This window comes from Hemiscyllium ocellatum, chromosome 6 (genome assembly GCF_020745735.1).
Source record: "Hemiscyllium ocellatum isolate sHemOce1 chromosome 6, sHemOce1.pat.X.cur, whole genome shotgun sequence".
Taxonomy (NCBI): Eukaryota; Metazoa; Chordata; class Chondrichthyes; order Orectolobiformes; family Hemiscylliidae; genus Hemiscyllium; species Hemiscyllium ocellatum.
Genome location: NC_083406.1, coordinates 67,608,607 through 67,632,377, shown reverse-complemented (window position 1 = coordinate 67,632,377; position 23,771 = coordinate 67,608,607). Strand labels below are relative to the sequence as shown.

At 41.8% G+C, this 23,771-nt stretch overlaps 1 protein-coding gene across 2 annotated transcripts in view; it reads left to right on the top strand.

The window, feature by feature from the left end:
* The window catches only part of aff3 (AF4/FMR2 family, member 3), a 94,362-nt gene that overhangs the window by 24,225 nt on the left and 46,366 nt on the right, over positions 1 to 23,771 (top strand). For both annotated transcript variants that reach the window (XM_060826633.1, XM_060826632.1), the window contains exons 4-5: positions 18,472 to 18,631; positions 19,518 to 20,516. In XM_060826633.1, coding sequence (XP_060682616.1) covers positions 18,472 to 18,631; positions 19,518 to 20,516 — 1,159 coding nt within the window. The remainder of the gene's footprint in view (positions 1 to 18,471; positions 18,632 to 19,517; positions 20,517 to 23,771) is intronic.

Below are 23,771 nucleotides of genomic sequence, written 5' to 3'. Positions count from 1 at the left end.
TTTAGCTAAGTCAGTTTGGAACCTGGAAACAGATCAGTGACGGGTCCAGTCACACATCAATCATAGCTGTCAGTCTAAATGGTCAGTATGATAGGCCACAGACTGTTCCAGCGGCCAGATCGATAAAAGTTAAGTGGGGTTTTCATGGGTGACAGTACTGATCGGAAATTTGGGTAACACAATTCTGGGAATTGAAGGCAGCATGCAGCAGAGGGAACAAAAATTGGGAAGAGGGGAAACTTAAGGTAGAAGGTTGGGGCAGGGGAGCGCTTAGCTATCTGCAACTCCGAGCTCTGCAGTCTCTCACCATTTAGATAACATACTTCTTTTTTGCTCGTAGGGAGTAAATCACCACACGTCATCTTTGAGGTAGCACAGTGACTCAGTGATTAGCACCGCTGCCTCACAGCACCAGGGACCTGGGTTCAATTCCAGCCTCGGATGACTGTCTATGTGGAATTTACACATTTTTCCTGTGTCTGCGTGGGTTTCCTCCGGGTGCTTCGGTTTCCTCCCACAATCCGAAGATGTGCAGGTTAGGTGAATTGGCCATGCTAAATTGCCCATGGTGTTCAGGGATGTGTAGGTTAGGTGCATTAGTCAGGGGTAAATGTAGAGTAATAGGGGAATGGGTCTGGGTGGGTTACTCCTCGGAGGGTCGGTGTGGACTTGTTGGGCCGAATGGCCTGTTTCCACATTGCAGGGATCCTATAATTGACTTTACTACAGTAAGAAATCTCATAGACAATCAAGTACTGAAACAATGATTTAAACATTATTGCATGTAGCAACCAAATAAAACCCCTCAAGTAAGCAAGTTAGGTCTCACAACAGTGTCGTGGAAATTAAATTGACTCGACTCAACTGCTAGCAAGAGCAAAGTAAAAGCTTTATTTTTAACCCTCTGCATGCAGGACCAATACACTTGGCAAGAATGCCTCATGTAAGGATGATGAACAAAATTCACATATTCCTTTTGTACCATTCTTATCACACTCTCAAGGACAAGGGCTGAAAAACAGAGTTCTTATTTTCTTATCCCCTTTCCGTGGACATAACTGTCTTTATGTTTTCCTTAGTTAGCTTCTTTGCTGAATTTGACTGCTCACAAGGCCAGGTTGAACATTCACAAAGTTCAGCAAAGACAAGCTGTCTCCTTGACTGCAGAATTCAGCAAAGTGTTTACAAAGTTCAGAAAAGTATTAGATTTAGCAAAGCATTCTCTTTCAGATTTCACAGTAAATGTTAATTCTGTTAATTCTCCATTACATTTCCCCCCCTTTTTGTCATTTTATGACTGCAAAGACAACAACCAAAAAATATACAGAGACAGAATAGCTAAAAATCAAAAATGCTTAGGGAACACCAGGCCTTTCCTCAGACACCACCTACCTGTGACACAGCTTTGTGGTGGTATCGTCACTTGCTTTGGTGTGCCCTGTACACATCCCATGTTCACACATCTCACTCATCAACGTCATGGTAGGATGGGGTCCATGCAATCAGATCTTCCTGCCATGGGGCCACTGATAGTTTTACCATTTGGTATCCTACTGCACTCATAAGGAAGCGGCATACACAGGTACACAAGCAGGGTCCTATACAAAGCACAATGAGTAAGAACAGTCCTACAACTAGTAGAACGTGTAGGATCCAATACCCCCATCCTCCCCAAAGGAAGGTGAGCCATTGGAACCAGGAGTCATCTGCTGGAGGAAGCGGTCGTATCGCTGCCTTCATATGATTTATTACACTAGTGATATTTTTGGACTTATCAGGAATATTAAAACAGCATGAGGTACCTAACATTTTGCAGACACCCCCTCTTTCAACCGTCAGTACGTCTAGCACTAATCGATTTTGTATCACTGCTTCCCTAACCGCTGTTAACTCAGTGTTAATGAGTGCTAGGCCTTCCTCTGTCTCATTTGCTAACAGTAATACACTAAATGTGAGGCCATAAATCTTGTTCATTGCTACCGTTGTCCCTGCTCCCAAGAGAATAGACCACCCAATGTTCACTCCTGGTCTAGTCCAGGGGACTGCGAATGTGTACCCATTCCACTGCTGAGGGATGTCCCTTCGGGTGTGTCTGTTACTGGCCCTTGGGACAAACACTGTTGTGCCAGTGGACAGTATCGCGGGGTAACAGCACCCCTTCCATCCCAGGGGAAGTTGGTGATAACCTTTCTCTCCACAGGCCCATATTATACCCGCCATCATGGTCTGATTATTGATAAAGTAACAAGCAATGTTTATGATCGTACCATTTGCATAGATTGCTGAGCAAGAGTCATTGTTCAAGTACAGCGTCAGAGTACACTGGGAGATCCCCAAATGGAGTCTTCCCAATTGTTACAAATACACGGTTCTACCCTAACCTTCCATTATGTGGAAGGCTGTGATCGGGAGTGTGTCAGCCTTGAGCCTGCAGTTATCCTTGAGTTCGGGTGGTGGTGCGAGATTTGCCCTAATTGCTCCCCCTATCAGGGTCAGGGTAGTCGCCACCCGCGGAAGCAAACAGCTAGCATTTCTCGCCAGGCTCTCTCTAATTGGTTCGGTAGTCCACCGTTGGGCTGTGTGCAAACATATCCAACAAGGGTAACTAGCGTCTAATCTCCGGTGTGGTATTAGGGCCAAAGCACATGCTCTCTTCCCTTCACATTTAGCAATGGCACTTAGCACCTCCCAACCTACAGGCATCACATTTACGCCATTTATCTCCCGAAGGGCCAATTCCACTACCGAGTTAGTCTCACTGTCTAGCCCCGGCCGACTTTCTTCAGGTTCGGGCGTGACATTAATGCCCTCTGCCCTGCTTGGGGTTAGGTCCATGATCTGGTTTGGTTGGTTGCCAGGCCCCGGTGCTACTATCTTCTGTAGGACCTTCTACACTGCATCTCGGGGGGGGCACTGTACCATTATAGTCACCTGCCTATAGATGTCGGAGAAGGGTCTATCTATTCCACCAGACTCCCTCATTGCTCTTCTGAGTCTTGGATATTATCACCCATGCCCTTGTACCTCTTACCTTGATCATAGAATATCTATTTCCCGTGTCAGGTGTCCCTTTAGCAGTGGTGGCTACTACTAAGTGCCAGTCACCGGCACTGCAAGGATACCTGCATGAATATTTATTATCCCATTTATAGTCATCCTGGTTTCTAAACAGCCATGGGTTGCATGTGAAGGTCCCCTTAGCACCCTCAGTTAAGATTACCGTCTGGGGCTGTATCCCAGACGCCCCTGCCCTTATGAATAGTCCTACCAGGGTGCTTGCTATCAATGTGGGCTGGGGCAGCCCCATATTTGTATGTGGCTTCTGACAACTACTTGCACTTAATTGATTCCAGTGTTGTCTGATGTCTCCTCAGGCCCAGCTACATGTTTGCAATGGCTGACGTGTATCCATGTGGCTCTTTCAGAGATCTTAACAGCTGTCTGTGTTGTAAGGAGCACTTGAAATGGCTCCAGCCACCTCTTCACCTTCCAGTTTTTCCTCCTGAAGTTTTTCACCACTATCCAGTCTCTAGGTTCTAGATCGTGCAGCTTCCCTTCGGCTGGTTGGGGTAGTGCTGTTTTCACTTGATTCTGTATTTGAGATAAAAGTGTAGAGAGTTTTATACAGTAACACATCTCCTCCTCACAGTGGCCTGTTATCTGTCTTACCTTAGGTCTAGGACTAATTCCTGTTTTGGGCAGCCTACCAAACAAAATTTCAAATGGGCTAAGATAACTTCTTCCTCTCCTCCAAGATCTCATATACATTAGCACAATTGGAAGTGCCTTTGTCCATGTCACCCCTAATTCCTCACAACATTTTGTCAATTTATTTTTTAGCGGAGCATTTTCTCTCTCCACTGCCCCACTGCTCGCTGGGTGGTAGGCACAGTGTTGTCTCATGTTTATACCCAAATAATCACTGATCTGCTGTAAGGCATTATTGACAAATGGGGTCCCATTGTCACCACTGAGCCTTTCAGGGATGCCCCATCTCAGAATTATTTCAGTTCACAAAGCCTTGGCTACTGCACTGGCATCTTGTTTAGATGTGGGGAACGCTTCCACCCATTTGGAAAACATCTCAACTATTACCAGACAATACCTTTTCCCTTCGCTGGGTGTTAGTTCAATAAAATTCATTTGTAATTGTTCAAAGGGTTTTTGGGGTTGGGGATGTGCTGCCTGACTCATCTGTATTCCCCTCCCCACATTATTAGTGGCACAGATAACATATCGTTCACAATATTTCTGGGAGTAATGAGTAAATTCCTTAGTGTACCAGTGTGCCGGAATACTGTCATATATCCCCCTTTTGACACATAGTCCTTAGAACTGGCATAGAATGGAAATAATGCTGGTGGTAGACAGGGTTTACCATTGGGGCCACACCATACTCCTTCCTTCACACTACATACTGTTTTCATCCACTCACGCTTTTCTTCCAGTGTGGCCTGTGACTGTAACTCCCGTATATCTGCTGTTAGAGTACAAATTTTTGTCATGTACATGTTAAACTGATCACTTATCGGCTGCTGGGCTGCCGTCCTTGCCACTGAGTCTGCCCTTGCATTACCTTGAGAAATAGAATCATTATTTTTTGTGTGGACTTCACACTTACGCACAACAATTGATTTAGGCAACAGGACCGCTTCCAGGAGGCCAGAAATCAGGCCACGGTGTGTGATGGGCTTTCCGGTGGAGGTCAAGAAGTTTGGAACCACAGGGTTCCAAAATCATGTACAACCCCGAATGTATATCTGCTCTAGGTGTAAATATTCACTGTCTTTCCCTCAGCCAATTTACATGCCTCAGTCAAGGCAATCAGCTCTGCTGCTTGCACTGACAGATGAGAAAGGAGTGATCCCGCTTTGACTACATCATAGGTAGTCACTACACCATACCCAACACAATTCTGGCCTGTCTCCTTGCTCCTGAATGCTGACCCATCCACAAAAAACTCCATATCTGGATTGCTGAAGTGGTGAATCCCACAAATCTGGTCTAGGGCTGCAAATTTCATTAGTTACAGCAAAAACACAGTCATGTGGGATTCCATCTCCTTCTGTGGGGAGAAGGCTAGCAGGTTTAAGGATGTTACATCGCTTTATTGTAATGTTAGGCATCTCCAATAGCACAGTATTATATCTGAGCCAACATGCTGCTGACATGTGTGCGGTCTTTTGCTCTGAAAGCAGTAAGGATACTGCATGTGGGACAAGCAGGGTTAATTCACCATAGCTGACTATATCCCTGGATGCTTCAACAGCCTTTTCAGCTACAGCCATGGCTCGCAGACATTTAGACAATCCAACGGGGTCTAGTTTAGCTGAAAAATATGCTACTAGCCTCAACTTTCTCCCATGATCCTGCAACAGCACAAATGTCATGCAGCCACACTTCTCATCTACCATTTGTACAAAAGACTTGTTTGGATTCAGAATCTACAGTGTAGGTGTAGTTTGGTGCGCTTTTTTCAATTCATCAAAGGCACTCTCGGCCTCTGGGATCCACTGCAATGGACTTTGGTTCTGCAACCCTTTGCCATGGGCTATGTCACTTAGGGGCGCCTCAAGGATTGCGTAATGTGGGATGAACATTCTACAGTAAGAGCACATGCCCAAAAAGGATAGCGTTTGTTTCTTCGTGTGAGGCTTTGGAATTTGCTGGATTACTTGAACTCTGTCTTGACCAATGGCCTTCCCTTGTTCCCTTGTTAAGTGTCCTAAGAACTTCAGCTGTTATTGCACAAATTGTAGCTTTGCGAGACTAGCTTTGTGCCCTTCCCTCACTAGATGGCAGAGCAACACAAGGGTATTCTTCTCACATTGTTCCTCTGTCAATGCTGCGTAAAGCCTCATTATATATGGTGGGGGACACACAGTAACCTTGACAAAGTCGCGTGAAGTTATATGGTTTCTCTTTGAATGAAATAGCGAACCAGAATTGACTATCTGGGTGTACTGGTACACTAAAGAAGGCATTTGCTAAATCCACAACAGAGAAACCTGTCGCTGGACACCTTCACTAGTGACATGTGAGGAAAGAGCTTTCCACATCAAAAAGATAGGGTCTACTTGCCATCACAGATACTTTAGATAAGTTCACACTGGTTGCACATCTGTGATTACTCCAATAAAATTCACACAATAACAACTGATCTGGTTTAATCAATCTCCTAAACCAATCATTCTCATATGATTCGTCAGGGCTATCGTGGTGTACGTGTGCTGTGCAGTGCAGCATGTCCACAGCAAGAAAATTGGTGTTAATAGGATTAACATGGTTACTTGCTGTTGTAGTTCTGTTCGCCGAGCTGGGAATTTGTGTTGCAGACGTTTCGTCCCCTGTCTAGGTGACATCCTCAGTGCTTGGGAGCCTCCTGTGAAGCGCTTCTGTGATCTTTCCTCGGCATTTATAGTGATTTGTCTCTGCTGCTTCTGGTTGTTAGTTCAAGCTGTCCGCTGCAGTGGCCAGTGTATTGGGTCCAGGTCGATGTGCTTATTGATTGAATCTGTGGACTGCTGGAACTGACAACCGGAAGCGGCAGGTACAAATCACTATAAATGCTGGAGGAAACATAGACAGGGGACGAAACGTCTGCAACACAAATTCCCAGCTCGGCGAACAGAACCACAACAACGAGCACCCGAGCTACAAATCTTCTCCCAAACTTTGAATGGTTACTTGCTTCCAGAGTGAGTGAATCACTCACTGAACTTATCACTCTCTGGCTTAATCACCACTCATAGACATACATCAGGGGTCATGGGTCGTATTTTACAGCCTGCACTGGTAAATCTTCCCTTTGCATTACCTGCAAGCCGGTCGGGGTACTGAGCAAATCCAATCCAAGTCTCCGTATGAGATCCCAACCCATCAGATTTAAAGAACAGAATTCTGATAGCATGAATGAGAAGTGGAATGTTTCCCCATTACTAGTTTCACACAATAGGGGTGCGGAAAATCTCTCTCGTACCATGACTCCTGATATACCCATTGTGTTCAGGAATCTTCCAATCATCTTTATTGGCATTGATTGTCTAAACTGGCTTAATTTAAGGACTGAATATGTTGCCCCTGTATCTACCAAAAAGGTAACTGTTGTACCTTCCGCATAAAACATAGAGGTAGTCATCGACTTATATGCATCATTGTTATATTGAATATATAGTCCACACTTGGCAATCTTAGTGCTCAATATGGGGGTGGGACTTGTTTCAGTGCCCGTAAGGTTAGTAGAAGAGATTTGCATAAGCAAGTCTTCGTTGCCAAGCATAAGGGAAAGAGGCTTACCTGTACCTTGAATTTCTCTGCAGCAGCCAATTGAACTTGCTGAGATAAATCTTGAATCTTCGCTTCACCAAAAACAATATAGTTATCTGATGCCAGGCTTTTGTAGACATCTGGTTTTGTGATGACAAACAAAATGTTTTTAGATTTTCTTATTGTGATTCTGGTTACCCCAGTAATCTGGAGAAGCCCTAGTTTTGACATTGCTTTCCGTGCTTCCTATTCACTTCTGCTCTCTTTTGCTTTGCTGACTGGTTCTTCATCTATCCAGGATGAGCCCCCAAGTTTACAGTTGTGGAAATTAAATCGACTCAATTCAACTGCTAGCAAGAGCAAAGAAAAAGCTTTACTTTTAACCCTCTGCATGCAAGACCAATACACTTGGCAAAAATGCCTCATGTAAGGGCAATGAACAAAAGTCACATATTCCTTTTATACCATTCTTATCACACCCTCAAGGACAAGGGCTGGAAAACATTAGAGTTCTTATTTTCTCATTTTCTTGCCGTGGACATAACTGTCTTTATGTTTTCCTTCGCTTCTCTGTTGAATTTGACTGCTCGCAAGGCCAGGTTGAATGTTTACAAAGTTCAGAGTTGAAAAATGTGGTGCTGGAAAATCACAGCAGGCCAGGCAGCATCCGAGGAGCAGGAGAATCGACGTTTCGGGCATAAGCCCTTCTTCAGGAATTTCCTGAAGAAGGACTTATGCCCGAAATGTCGAATCTCCTGCTCCTCGGATGCTGCCTGGCCTGCTGTGTTGTTCCAGCACCACATTTTTCAACTCTGGTACTCCAGCATCTGCAGTCCTCACTTTCTCCCTGTTTACAAATTTTAGCAAAGACAAGCTGTCTCCTCGACTGCAGAATTCAGCAAAGTGTTTGCAAAGTTCAGAAAAGTATTAGATTTAGCGAAGCATTCTCTTTCAGATTTCACAGTAAATGTTAATTCTGTTAATTTTCCATTGCAAATAGCAATTTGGCTATTTCCCAATAAATGGTGGAACTTGGCCACGATTCCACCAACAGTGACCTGTCTCCTGATGTAAGCAGGGTTTAATCCTGGTACAAAGTTGTTCTCTAGAGTTCGGCTAAAGAGGGAGTTCTGGTGTTGATTCTTACACAAATTTTCATCTCTCAGGTCTATGAGGAAATATATTGATGATTCTTAAAGTCCTTTCTATGTTCCCTGTTACTTTTGGCCTTAACTATCTGTTTGAAGGCATAGCTTTCCTGTGATTAACTCCTTAAATTCTGCAGGATAATCCTTGTCCTTTGTGGGAATAAAGCATCCAATTTACCATGCAGCTGTCATTGTAATCTCCACTCCAGTTTTGCCAGACTTGGTTAGTTATTTTCAATTCCTGTATAAGTTTGTCCTTGTCTTTTTAACTTATTCAAAACAGTTATTGCTGTTTTTTTCCCCCGTGTAACACTTTATCTTTAGTTAATTCAGTAAATCCATAAACAGTTATTGAAGTTCTGAAGATTATAATAGCACAGCTCTTCCTGCCAAAAATGAACAATTTCACACTTTCCCACAATACGTTAATAAATTTGCCAGACCTTTGCCTGCTTACTTAAGAAATTGTACCTTCTTGTAGCCTCCTTGTATCTTCTTGAGAACCTATTTTTCTACATTTCTTTCAGTTGTCAATAAATTTGGTAATCATCCCTTCACTGCCTTTATCAAAGTCATTCAAGTCAACTATAAACAATTGAGTTTCTGGCCTACTTTATGCCTACTTTCTGTTAGACAACCAATCTCTATAGTTGGAAATATGCTACCTCTACATAATGAGCTTTGTTTGCTGCAGTAACCTTAGAGAGTTCACTTTATTAAATGATTTCTGGAAAGAACAGTACAATCCACTGTTTCCCCTTTATCCATATCATATGTTACCTCTTTAATGAACTTCAATAGATTGCTCAAACATGTTGTGCTTCATAAAGCAATGTTGACTATACTTGATAACCTCAATCTTATCTAATAATCTAACTTTCCCTTTGACAGATGTTAAGAAAATTGGCTGATAGTTTCTTGCTTTCTGTCTCCCTTAGTTTTGGAATAAAAGTGTTACACTTGCTATCTTCTGATCTAATTGGGCATTTCCTGAATCAAGGGAAATTTGGAAAATTAATACCAAAACATAAGTACCTCACCACCATTCCTTTTAAGATCCCAGGATGAAATCCATCAGGACCCAAGCGCTTGTCAGCTTACAACTCCAACCATTTACTTTGCATTGTTTCTCTAGTAATGATGATTTTTCTGAGTTCCTCCCGCCCTACCCGACTAACTGCTGCTTCTTGGGTGCAAGTAATATCCTTTATAGTGAAGACTATACAAAATATCTGTTAAATTCATCTGCTACCTCATATTTTCATTAATAATTCTCCAAATTCATTTTCTATAGGATGACTATACACCTTCATTAATGCTTTTACTTTTTAAATACTTATGTAAACTCCTGTTATCTGGTTTATGTTTCTGGCTAGCTTTCTCTCCTACTCAAACTTCCCCTCCTTATTAATATTTTGGTCATTTTTAATCTTCTATCCAATCTTCTGATTCGCAGCCTGTCTTTACACAAGTATATTCTTTGTCTTTCAGTTTGGTACCATCTTTAACATTTCTAGTTAAGCACAGATAATGGGTGTTAGTGAGTTTTGAGAAGATTTGTAGCTTAGGTTGAGGTTCTGACTGTAGGTTTACTCACTGACCTTCCGGGCCATGCCACCAACGCTTCATCCGGAGGATCACTGATGATGTTACCTATTATGGTGATGAAGCATTTGAAAATGAACCTTCCAGCTCAGCAAGTAAACCTACATCTAGGTAATGGCTCTTTCCATTAGAATTTTTCTTGCTGTTTGACATGTACCGTATATACTCAAGCAATAGTCAATCTCATACAAAGGTCAACCCCCTATTTTTGACTAAATAACCTGGAATTTGCCATATATCTTATGTAAAAGTCGACACTAGTTCTTCACATATAACACTTCAACGTTTATGAGTCAGTGTGCTGGTTGTCGCGTGCTGCTCCAGCTTTCCCGTCTGCTGATTGTTCCACTCTGCTCCTGGTCTTCCAGTCCACTGGTTGTTGTATTCTGCTTTGGGTTTTCAGAATTACCGTCATTTTTTTTTCTTACTCATTTAGAGATAAATTGGGCTTCTGCTCATGACACAGTATGAATTCAGCCCCTCAAAAATAGTATCCATGTAATAGTTGACCCCATAAATTTAACCTTAAAAAATAGACAAAAATTCAACTATTACTCAAGTATGTATGATATCTACTCTATGTATCTTGAAATATCTCCTTAAATGTCTGCCATTTCCACTGACCTTTCCTTTAACCTAATTTGCTATTTCACTTTAGCCAGCTCTGCTTTCATGCCCTCATAACTGCCCATATTAAATGTAAAAAAACATCTTGGACTAATTCCTCTCTCCCTTGAAGTGAATACAAAATTCAATCCTCTTAGAACTGCTGCTATCTAGGCACCTTTCCTAATTACATCTTGTTCCATGATATGAGGCCTAGTATATGCTTCTCTTTGGTCATGTCCAGAGCCTGCTGTTATAAGAAACTATCCGTAGAATCTCAAGGAGTATCTTGCTTGCAAAGGCTGAGGGCTGACTTCCAGACATTTCATTCTATCTTCTCCTGTACCATGACCCCACCACTGATCAAGCTGTTATTTCCAGGATTATGATTGAATATTCTCTAGTGGAGATCTTCCCTGCCCAGATTCCTTCCTCATAATCTCCTGATCCCACTTTGCTCTCTTCTACCTTCCCAAAATCCACAAACAAGACTGTCCTGACAGAATCAGCATTTCAGCCCATTCCTGCCCCATTCAACTTAATTTCTTCCTGTTCTGACTCTATTTTTCTCTTCCCTTGTCCAGTCTCTTTCCACTTCCACTATTATTCAGATGCTTAACCTTGGTTCCACACTTTTCATTTTCCTTCTCCTCTCCTCACCATGGATGTGCAACCATGCTACATGTCCATTTCCCATCGTCCTCCTTCCCTTGGCAGTGCTTAACCTGACTTTATTCATTCCCGTAATAGTTTGCTTCTATGAACCTGTGTTCTAGGCTATCCATGCACCTCTTTTCTTTTTCAATCAATTATATAGATTAAAATCTCCCGTGATTATGACCATTTTCTGACAAGCAATCTATTGTTTCCTTGATTATTGATCTGTCTGCTGATGGAAATAAGTCCTTTATATTCATTCCAACCAAACGCTAAGGATCTTTTACCCTGTACAATTCCCTCAGCCTCCTCTGTTCTTTGAAAACAACCCAGCTCATGAAATCTTGTCTGAGGGCTGACATTCCTCATTCCAGGCACCATTCTGCAAATTTTCTTTACATCCAAACACAACACTATTGTCACACTTACCAATACTTTTCATATTCGTAGTATCAACAACTGAGCTGTAGAGTTTTCAGTTGCAATATGAGATTTATGAGCTGAAACTAAATAAGGATCAAAGTGGCATCAGGAGTTATTTTGGATCCTGACCAGTATTTGAAGCCAGGCTAATAAATCTCATTCCCCTAAATCTGCAAGTATATTATATTTAAATTGTTGTATTTAGCTCAATTTAACCTTAACTTACTGGACTAAATGAGTGTAGCATAAATATATAAGTAGACCAGATGAAGTCTCAAAAACAAGGCATAACTATCACACAAACATGTAAACACATGTGCTGGGCAGGAGTAGGCCCTTGGGCCAGCTCTGTCATTCAATAAAATCATAGCTGATCTGATTGTAGTCTTAAACCCACATTCCTGTCTACCCCCGAAATCTTTTCATCCTTTTGTTAAACAAGAATCTTTCCATGTCTTCCTTAGAGTTGGTAGCGAATGTAGATGTGTACACCTTTGCCACATCTCCACAGCTGGCTGAGGAAAACTGTTGGAGACCAAGCATTTGCTCAATGCCAAGCTGATGAGGACCACATGGTATTGGCCAATATTGTGACAATGTACAAAGTACAATGTACAAAGAGACACAGGAGCAGTAGACAGGTTTCTCAAAGACTCTTGGGAGTCTTAATGCCATGCTGGCTCTAGCCTGGTGTGTATGGCTGTCTCCAAGAGCAGGTTGGCAGCAGAATTATGTCATTGCCAGAGATGTACTCCAAGCCTTTAACTGTGTGTTCAGCATCAGTCATGAGGCAGCAGGAGGACTAAGGACCTCAACATAATTTCAGGAGCTCTTTCCTCTTAAGGAGACAAAGTAGTACCAGTATGCGGTATCCCCACGTACATACATCCAGAGGTTTACTGTCAGGATGTTACAGAGGTGCTCAGCCCCTCAGTCTTGCCTGTGACCCCCAATTCTGTGGAAATCACAGCCAAGGAAGCTGATCCTGCATCTGGCCAGGATGTCCTCAGAATGTTGGGGCACTTTAGCTACAAATATCCCTAGGGTTGCCCACCTACCTACCTAATATAGCACAGATGTCTTCCACCCCAGCTGCAGATGCCAAGGGAAGGAAAAGTGAAAGGGAACATTCAGAGGCACACAGCTGTTACAGATGAAACTTCATTGCACATAGAAGGTTACACTTGCAAGTACATTGACACTTCCAATCATCACCTGTCTGATCGACTGTCATTTTATCTGGAGCTATAAGACAGAAAGTTCAGAAGCTACCTTTATTAAGCACCATACAAGGTTACAACCCCATCAGATGAATTGCTACTCTTTCCCTGAGGCCCATTTTGATATTGCATGTTGCCATTGTTGAACATGGGAGCATCAGATATTTGCAAGCCTTCAATCAGTAGATCATGTCAACCTTAATTAAATAACAGGAAAGACAAAGAAAGAGCAAACATACAAAATTGCACATCATTTTGGGATGAAACAGAGGCTGTTTAAACATCAACAATTTTACAGTCAGTTAATGATGCCTTTAAGCAATTCAGATTTATTGTAAGTGGCTGTCAATTTTACACTACTGTATCATTGGCAAAGGCGATATTTCTTCCAAGCAATGTCTTCATCCTTTTCCTTGATCTCTGAGCTTTCAGGCTTCATCACATCTCTTTTGCCTGCTCCTGTGTTCAGAGCACAGCATGCAAGGATAATGCAGGAAACTCTATATGTCTGGAGTGTATTGCAAGGCCCCTCCAGACAGATCAAAGCATCAGAAAATCATCCTGAGGTGACCTATTGCCATGTCCACAATGGGGTAAGAATGTGTTGCATTGTACCTACACTTGGCCTCCATTAGGAGATGGTTAACAGAGTCAACAACCTTGTTTGAAGAGGTAGCTCTGTAACCTGTCACCCTCTAGAGCCTCCTTCTGCTTCCCTCCTGAACCTACTCTGCATCCTGAGGAAACCTTCTGCTGGGGCTTCTTCCTGTGACAGCTTTTTGGAGTCTTCTGAAGTTACGGCTGGTTCTGGGCTTGCTGAATCCTTTGTTCCTCCTTAGTTTCTGTGGGCTTTTACTGAACTGTGACCACAGTGATGATAATCACTGACCATCTGCTGTCATTGGTTCCATTGGGATTGGCCTCAATGACTCTATGTGGGGGATATTAGAAACAAAACAGATCCTAAGTAATGTAAACAAGCAGCAGTCACAGCATTCACAGACATGAGCGTTTATCAGAGTTCTCAACATAATGGGGCCTGGAGGCCTTCAACAGGAGAGCCATGGAAAGCATGTACATAATAGACATTGTCCAGATGTGTGCATCACAAGCCAGTTTGCATAAATACAGCAGGAGATTATAAATGTGGTGGGATTATTGATACCTTTCCCCCAACCACTACATTATCCAAGAAAGGCCATTTGATCATAACAGCATGTTCTAATCAATTTACAGTTGATTGTAAGAGGTTGTGCCTTTGTACAGTCATTGAAACCTTGGAATGTGTTTGGGAATTGTCAACCTCAGGTGAAAATTTAAAAGTTGCCCGTGATCACTTTTGCTTCACAGAGATGATGAGGGTTAATTTATCATGATCAATGACAGTGTCAGGATTGCTGATGGCCAGGTTTTTATAATCTATATTGTTGATTAAGCAGAATCTTATGATTGTGGATGTCTGTATTCTCAACTCTGTACGTGCCTGATTAATACAATTATCCTTTCAAGGGCTTTATATTGCCCTCAAATACAGCCTGCCACCATAGGTAAGGCAAAACAAAGTTTCTCTGCCCACTCTGGCTGTGCTAACAACTATCGTTTCTCTCTTCTTGTCCAGTGAAGAATCAGGTGAAAATGGAAGGCTTTCCATTTTGCGTTTGGGAGAGTGATTTGCAGACTCTGTCTGTTAGTCTAGATGCACTACGTGTCTCTAGCAAATTTGTGTCTTCCCATGCTCCAACACAACTCTATTATTTAACAGTTCATCTCCTCATTTACCCACTGAGCCCCAGGCCTACTGTATAACAATGTGATCTGCTGTCTCCCCCATTGAAGCCAAGATGGTGGTGAACATGAATGACATCCTTCCTAAATTACCCTATGCCTTATTGGCTTTCTTTATCTAGAATTGACCCTGCTTTCAGTGATTATTATAGAATCCCGACAGTGTGGAAGTGGGCCATTTAATCCATCAAGTCCACACCAATGGCATCCCAGTCAGTCCCATTCCTAATTCCCAATCCCTATAACACAGGATTTCCTAATCCACCCAGACTGCAGATGCCTGGACACTATAGGCAATTTACCATGGCCAATCTACTTAACTTGCATATCTTTGGATTGTGGAAAGAAACTGAAGCACCCAGAGGATGCCCACACATATATGGGGAGAATGTGCAAACTCCACAGAGACAGTCACCTGACTGTGGTTTCAAACCGAGATCGCTGGCACTGTGAAGCAGCTGTGCTAACCAATGAGACTGTGCCACCACTCTGTAATCCAGCATATTAGCTCGAAATCCCACACTTGACTTCCCCAACACAGCACTGTCTTTAATAACCCTTGTTAATGTTTAGAAGATAAGCTCTTAGGACTCTCCATGGCCCACCTACAAATTGACTTAAAAGAACAACCCATCTGAGGATAGGCCAGATCCCTGATTGGTATCTGTACAGCTTCCTGACTGATTGGTGTTAACTGAGTTCAGAACATGGTGAACCATGGCAAGACCCATTGGATGGCCATAATCTTTATTAACTGAACTCAAAACCACTCCCCTTTGATTTGCAGAATTGGCCATTTGGTTGAAGCATATATAATGTGTTTGCAGCCAAATGCTGATATTTAATGGTGCTGCATATCAAAGCGCTACTCCCTTGACTGGTAAATGCTGGTAAACTGTACTCTATCTGGCTGTGTCCCAGTTCTGAAAGGCAAGGCAAGACAAGACAGATCTACTGTGAGCCTTTAAGTTCTGAATGAAGCAGTAATGTACTAAAAGACAAGGCAGAGATGCTGCAAGCATCCAAGTATGCATAAAGTGAGTGAGCTTTAAGAAATAACTTAGGAATGCACCATATCCTGATGTATGAGGTGGGTGACTGTCCCTTTGTGCAAAGTGCCTGATAGCAATATGGCAATGCAAGATATTGGTGAACACCAAAGTGCTGAAGTGAAGTTCTAAACTGTATTACAAATTAATCTGAGATGTATGATGATGCTTGTTGAAGCTGGTGCTTTGCTGATGCCAGCTTCTATGAATAGAGAGGCAGGTGGTTGTTGTCCATGTAGTGTGCCTGAGATACTGAGCCATGCTGGTCAGGAATGAAACCCATCGGAAATGTCATCGAGCTGCAGCCGTCAGGTAGCCTCTCTGACATTCAAGTCAGGAATTGGTGGCGTATACCCAATGTCTTGGAAAATAGCAATCTGCATATAAATAAGATGAGTTTGGTAATAATGAGGTGCTAATGGCTGCAAATTGGCTCCCCACTGCTCACTAGTGAGATTCTCATCTAGCCCACGAAATTTTAAGGAATCTGACTTTTTTTTCTTGACTGCAAGAATGTCATATTGCTCAGACACTGGGACAATTCTGCCTTGAGTTTCATCTGATGGATTGTCATTAACTTGGTTCATATTGTTTCTCTGTCCCGAAGTGATGCCTGACCTGTTGAGTATTTCCAGCATTTTCTGCTTCTACTTCTTAACTATCCTGAACCATTCTGAAATCTGAATGCAATTACAGAAAGATTCATTTTCGATTTCTAATGTGTTTAATGTAATTGTGAAGGTTTTTTTTATCTTTTTAAAACTATGATATATTTTTCAAAACCAAGGATTTATGTTAACTTTCATAGACTCCATACTGTTTGGAAACAGGCCATTCAGCCCATCGAGTCCACACTGACTGTCCAAACAGCAGCACACCCAGACCCAGCCCCAGCCGTCTACTCAATGCCTATAACTCTTTATGAGTAATCCACCTAACCTGCTTACTCCCTAGACATCATGGACAATTCAGCATGGCCAATCCACCTAACCTATATATCTTTGGACTGTGGGAGAAAACTCCTGTAGACACGAGGAGAATGTGCAGACTCCACACAGACAGTCACCCAAGGGTGGAAATGAACATGGGTCCTTGGCACTGTGAGCCACCGTGCTATTCCCTGTAGTTGTTTTTATTGGGTCCTTCAAAAACATGGCCAACTTCAATGCAGATCAGGGTGCTACAATGGCAGGGGCCTTTAAATCATTTTTAAAACTCATTGGGCAGAGACCAGCTTGAGTGGTCAGTGCTCTGCCAGACATTACTCGAGATGGAGTGGCCTCACCAGGAAGCCTGAAAAGGAGGTTTTCTATCTCCTTTACCTCCAACTTTGAGAGATGTCACCCCAATGCAGGAGTGTACCTCCACCCCTCCACCCTCTCCACAAGCCTGTGAACAAAGTAAATTAAAATTAGATCCTGTGGCTGGTCACCCTCAGATCAGAGGAATACTAGAGCCATGGGGAAACAGGAGAGTTCCTCTGGCCACACAGAAACATTCATAACTTTTAATTAACATACCACTTCTGACCTCTTCTGGAGCTGTACTACGCATTGGTGAACAGTGTTCCCAGCTATGTATTCAAATAACTTCAAAATCCAAATGTTAACTTAACAACAGATGTAAACATAGCACTAAGTCTGAGGGAGGGATGCTGATCCTAATTTGAAAACACACATGCCTATTCACATTGACTGCAAGGGATAAAGTTAGCCCCATTATAATAACTTGACACAAGATTGAATGAATAGACTGTATAAGGAGACAATACCAAAGATGATGTCTGTTCATAGATCATGATGCTATGAGGACAACTTAAAATGGTTAAATTATAATGTTACAAAAGAAATTGGTTTATGGACAGACTCTGAACTTGGAGGGATAAATGCATGTAGTAGAACAACTCATCAGAGGGAAGAAAAGTCAAGCATAGCACGGAATCGGCAGGCAAAACACTCCCTATATTGATGGCTTAAAAATTGTGCATGTTATCTTAGAATGCAGTCACAGTTACCAACCTCAGTTATGTTGTCAACAGAATTAATTTATAGTGTCTAGTAACTAGTAAACTTCATTTGAGGGCCTCGCTGCTGGATGTGTGCAGGTGTATTAAGACCTTTCAGTGGAATTCCACTCCCAGATTGTAACCATAAAATATTTTGAGAACTTTTATTTTAGATTACCTACAGTGTGGAAACAGGCCCTTCAGCCCAAACCGACCCTCCAAAGGGTAACCCACAGAGACCCATTTCCCTCTGACTAATGCACCTAACACTGTGAGCAATTTAACATGGCCAATTCACCTGACCTGCAGATCCTTGGAATGTGGAAGGAAACCAGAGCACCTGCAGGAAACCCACAATGTACAAACTCCACACAGACAGTCGCCTGAGGCTGGAATTGAACCTGGGACCCTGGCGCTGTGAGGCAGCAGTGCTAACCGCTGTGCTGCCTTGCAGTGAGAATGCTCTGCTACTCAAGCAGTTCATTAAATTCTATTCCCATTCCAATAACCTTCTAAACATCCTTGGACTAAGTGTCAAACTCAAATAGATGGTATCCTCCAGAAGTACTAGAATCGGAATTTTGACCTTATATGGTTTCTATGAAATTGAAACTAATTCTCAGCATTACAAAAGTAATAACAATCCCAGCTGGATACAACTGTTGGAAGGAGATAAGGCTTAATTTGTAACCTATGCTTTCTTACAGTAATCCAATGCAACAGACGCAAGGCACAGCTTTAGGTCATTACAGTGATGAAGCAAACAGTTCCAGTGAGTCAGAAAGCAGTTCAGAATCTGACTCTGAGGTTGGAATTCGCTCAAATGACACCAGTAGCACAATACCTTCACATGTCACTACTTCTGAGGTAGGAAAATATTTCTAAATACCATATGGTGTGAAAGGCAACAAATAATACCATAGGATCAAAAGAGTGACAAGTGCTACACCATTTTTTTCTTTAAACTAAAAATATTTCAGTTACTGTCAATGCAATGAGATATTTAAGCCCAATTAACTTTTCGGAGGTTTATAAAATCATGAGTATAGATAAGTGAATGGCAGGTGTCTTTTCCCTCGGGTAGAGGATTTCAAGACTAGAGGACATGTTTTTAAGGTGAGAAGAGAAAGATTTATAAAAGTCGTGAGGGGCAATTTTTTTTACACAGAGTGGTTCATGTGCGGAACAAACTTCCAAAGGAAATGGTGAATGCGGGTACAGTTAGAAAAATGAAGACATTTAGATAAGTGCATAAATAAAAAATGTTTGGGGCAATATGGAACAAGCGCAGGTAGATGGTACTAGCTTAGTTTGGGATTATGGTCAGCATGGTTTGGACTGAAGGGTCTGTTTCCATGTTCTATGACTCTATAATTTAACCATTACAATATATTCCTATATCTTTATTTACCAAACTTGCATTCAGCAATAGTGTATAACAACAGGCAGTTGATCTAATCTTATAGAATGGCTAAAGTGCATTAAATGATTTATTTCATACTGGTATTGTAGTTGAATTATCGTAGTGTACATTGCCATTGGGAATTTGTTCCAAGCTAATTTTAGAGATTTTACCTAACTTTGCTGATTATCACAGAGTTAAGATCGACCAATTCATTTATACAAGTTTTCCTAACCAATACTATTATGTAATACTTTCAGTTAATTATAGGCTCAATCTCACAACAATAATTAACTTACATAAATAATTTATTGTTTTGAAAGACTGTATTAAATTTGCTCTTGTTTCCAGTTGGGCCAGACCTCAAATAGCAAGTGGCAACTTAACAAATGGTTAAACAAAGTGAACACAGAGAAAAATGACACCACCACTGTGAGCAAAAATGGCAAGTATGGGCTCAGCAACTATCAGTTGCAACAGACTGAGAACCAAAACATGGTGAAAGCTCCTTTACTCTGTCAAACAGATTTCAAAGACCAAGAAAATCAAACTCTTAATGGAAAAAAACAAAGGCCTAGAATGGCTCACAAAACTGTACGTGGTAAACAAGTGTTACTGACTGATAATGAATCTGCCTCTGAAAGAAAGGTATTGAGCAAAGAGCAGTCCAAGAAGATAGTGAAAATGTCAATTGAAGATGATCTCAGTTTGCTGAACTCAGAGAACCAAAGAATGATGTGTTATGAAGGAGGAAGCCAGGACTTAAGTACATTTAAACAGGACAAAATCAAACCCACTTCCAACAAAATAGGGTCAAAAAGAGAACTGGAGACAATGAAGCACACGGAACTTGATAAAAATGTATCTAAATCTACAGAATTTGTTGGCGCTGAATGTTTATCATCCTCAACCTCATCAGACTCAAGACTGGATTCTGACAATAAAGTGTATCTTCAAACCAAATATCCACCAACTTCTACTTCACAAGACAACCACAAAGTTCATGATTGCAGCAACACACTCAGCCGAGTCGGGAGCTGTAGTGCTGTCAACTCTGTTACTGGGACTATTAATGAATCAAACAATGACTCAGAAGGGCAACTGTTTGCTTTAGTTCCTTTTGGTCGAAATGAACAACTTTCATCTTTAAAAGACAGTGGAGACAATGAGGAACTCAAGTCTCTCTGGGTAAAAATAGACTTGAAACTTTTATCAAGAATTCCTGGACAGTTATCCAAAGAGTTGCTAACCCAAAAAAATGTTGCTGAGGGAATTTGCAACATCAGTGTCAATAAAGGTAGCAGTTCTTCAAGAGAGAAACTATCAACAAGAACAATAAGAAAACGCAAGGTATGTCCATGCCTAATTATTTATCAATGAGAGAAATGTGTAGCTTGTAATCTGCTAGTGGATAAAGGAGGCAGAAACGGTGTGAAGTCCATCTTTCTCGAACACAAAACAGTCAAAATGGAAAATTTCAGAAATTCCTATGAGCCCCCTTTCAAAGTAATCTACTTACAACAACAAGGAGGCTCATTTCACTCAATTAACCAACTATTCAGCAAATTGTAAGTTATCCAGAATGCTTCTTTCCCCAATAACACATTCTTGATGCATGGAACTATATTTGGACGGAGTGCTCAGCAAACTTGCAGGATGTGTTTATTTTAGGAAAATAATATAATCAGTTTTCCTCTTAACTGATATAACAATCATTGTCCTATTGTTTACTTGCCTTAGTTCCATTTATCAACATAGCCCTCTGGATATACTTTGACTTCCACATAATTTACCTAATTCAGACAGAGCACTGGATGCCGTTAAATAAAATAAAGTTCTTGAGTCAGGATAGCAGGTAATACAATAAATCATATATCTATTTTAAAACTTTTATCAAGAGTTCTTTTTTATCATTGGCGATGTTGGCACTTGTTCCCTGAGCCTTGTCTTTAGACGTTGATTTGATACGATTGTGCAACTTTTATCGTGAGATGAGAGTCAAACGGAGGGTAGAGCAGATAAGAACATCACATTTTCTGATGAAAGACATCAGCAAACCATTTATATATTTCTCACATTTTGACAGTTTCATGGTCATTTTTACGAATATCAATTTTCAATTTTTAAAAAAAATTTGCCACAGTGGCATTTAAACTAATGTTCTACTGGATCGTTAGTCCCAGCCTCTGAATGGCTAATCCAGTAATTCTATATATAACAAAACATAAGGAAAAGCTAAGGAGGGATAACTTACAGCTTAGTTGAAAGCATATGTTTTGGGGAGATTTATAAAGAGGGTTCTTGGGATGAGAGTTATAAAGCACAGGGCTTTTGCCAACAATTATGCACCAGAATGTGGAACAATGTTTGAATATTTCTGTAAGATGCTTCAAGCTCTGTCATAGACAGTGCCATGATTTGGAGCATCACCTTCTCTGGCAGGGTTAATGGATGAAAATGTGACTGCTCCACCTGGTTTTATTTTGATCCCTACTATGATGAGTCACTACATTCTTCAGGGGAAAGGCCAGAATGCCAATGACGATGTTACATTTTGTTTGGCTGATATGCTTGCCACAGGCAAGTAGCTGGAGACATGCAGAGGTTGCAGCATTGGGTTTCAGGTGGCATCTTTGGAAGGTGTGTGAAAGTGAGGTGCAGTTTGTGAATGTCAGGCAATACGTCTTGAGTGCTAGATGAATGTGTGATAATTTGACAATGTGTGAAGTCTTAAAAGGAGCAGAATTATTCAAATGTGTCCAGGACAGCTTTTTAAGCCAGTTCATAATTTTTTTTACTTTATTCATTCACGGGATGAGGGTGTCACTGGCTAGATAGCATTTATTGCCCATCCCTAATTGCCTAGAGGGGTGTTAAGAATCAACTACATTGCTTTGGGTCTGGAGTCAAATGTAGGCTAGACCAGGGAAGGATGGCAGTTTCCTTCCCTGAAAGACATTAATGAACCAGATGGGCTTTTCTGACAATCAGCAATGTATTTATGGTCATCACTAGATTCTTAATTCCAGATTTTTACTGAATTCAAATTCTACCATCTGCCATGGTGGGATTTGAGTTCAGATCCCCAGAATGTTACCTGGATTAACAGTCTAGCAATAATACCACTAAACTATCACCTCCCAAAATACATCCTATAAAACAGGGTCGGGTACTGGACATAAGTTTTGAGAATGAAGCTAATGAAGCAATGGAGAATGTGACAGAGGGGGAGCATTTTGACAATAATTACAATAATTCTGGAAGGTTTAAGGCAATAGGGACAAGATGGACTGTAATTAAGAGTTCTTAATTGTGGTAAGACTGATTTTAAGGTGAACATTTTCCAGTTTTGGTGTCTTAGATGCATCGTTGGTCCAAGATGTTGCTAGGACCCCATCAACCAGCATTGACAATATGATATCATTGGTTATTGATAGCGTCACAAATCTAGGTTCCACAATCACCAGCAATCTATTATCTGATGCTGAAATCAATTACTGCATTTGAAAAGCTTCAGGAGTCATGTATAAGCTGAGTCAGAGACTGTGGCGCAACAACAACCTGACCAAAGACTCCAAACCGTGATTCTACCATGTCTGGGACCTTTGTGCAGTCTGTTGCGATAGCAAGACTTGGACAACATTTTCAAGGCAGGAGAAAAGGTGAACAGTTTCCAGTTTTGGTGTCTCAGTTACACCTTTGGTATGTCTTGGCAATATAAGGCCGTCAGTTCCAATGTCCTGGAGTATTCTACTTCTATCAGTACACTCACTACTATGAGCCAACAATGTAAGCAAAAATTTGACCATGTTCATCAGAATGTTGGTCATCATACCCCCAAGGACCTGTACGTGAAGTAGCCACTGGATGGAAATTTGCTCTTTGTCCATACCTATATGACAAGGAGTCGAAAAGTGTGGTGCTGGAAAAGCACAGCAGGTCAGGCAGCATCCAAGGAGTAGGAGAATCGATGTTTCGAGCATAAGTCCTTTATCAGGAAAGTGGGGGATGGTGGGGAGGCACTAAGAGATAAATAGGGAGGTGGGAGTGGGGGTGGGGGGAGGTAGCTGGGAAGGTGATAGGCAGATTTGGATGGGGGATGATAGTGATAGATCAGAGGGGAGGATGGAGCAAATAGGTGGGAAGGAAGATGGACAAGTAGGACAGTTCAAGAGGGTGGTGCCGAGTTGGAGAGTTGGATATGGGATGAGGTGGGGGGGAGTTGAGATGAGGAAACTGGTGAAATCAACATTGACGCTGTGTGGTTGGAAGATATCAAGGCAGAAGATGAGGAGTTCTTCCTCCAGGTGTCGGGTGGATTGGATTTGGCGGTGGTGGAGGCCCAGGAATTGCATGTCTTTGGCGGAGAGGGAGTTGAAGTAGTTGGCCACAGAGGGGTGGGGTTGTTTGGGCATGTGTCCCAGAGATGTTTCTCCAGCATGTGCACTCCTCACTTTCTCCTATACCACAAAGACTCAAGGTAGATATAAGGCTGATAATTCAATCCCTCGATGGGTGTGTTCCCAGTCTGGGAGCACATGGAATAACATGGCTGACGAGACTACCATTTTCCTAGTCACCTCCAAGTTAACTCTCATGATCCAG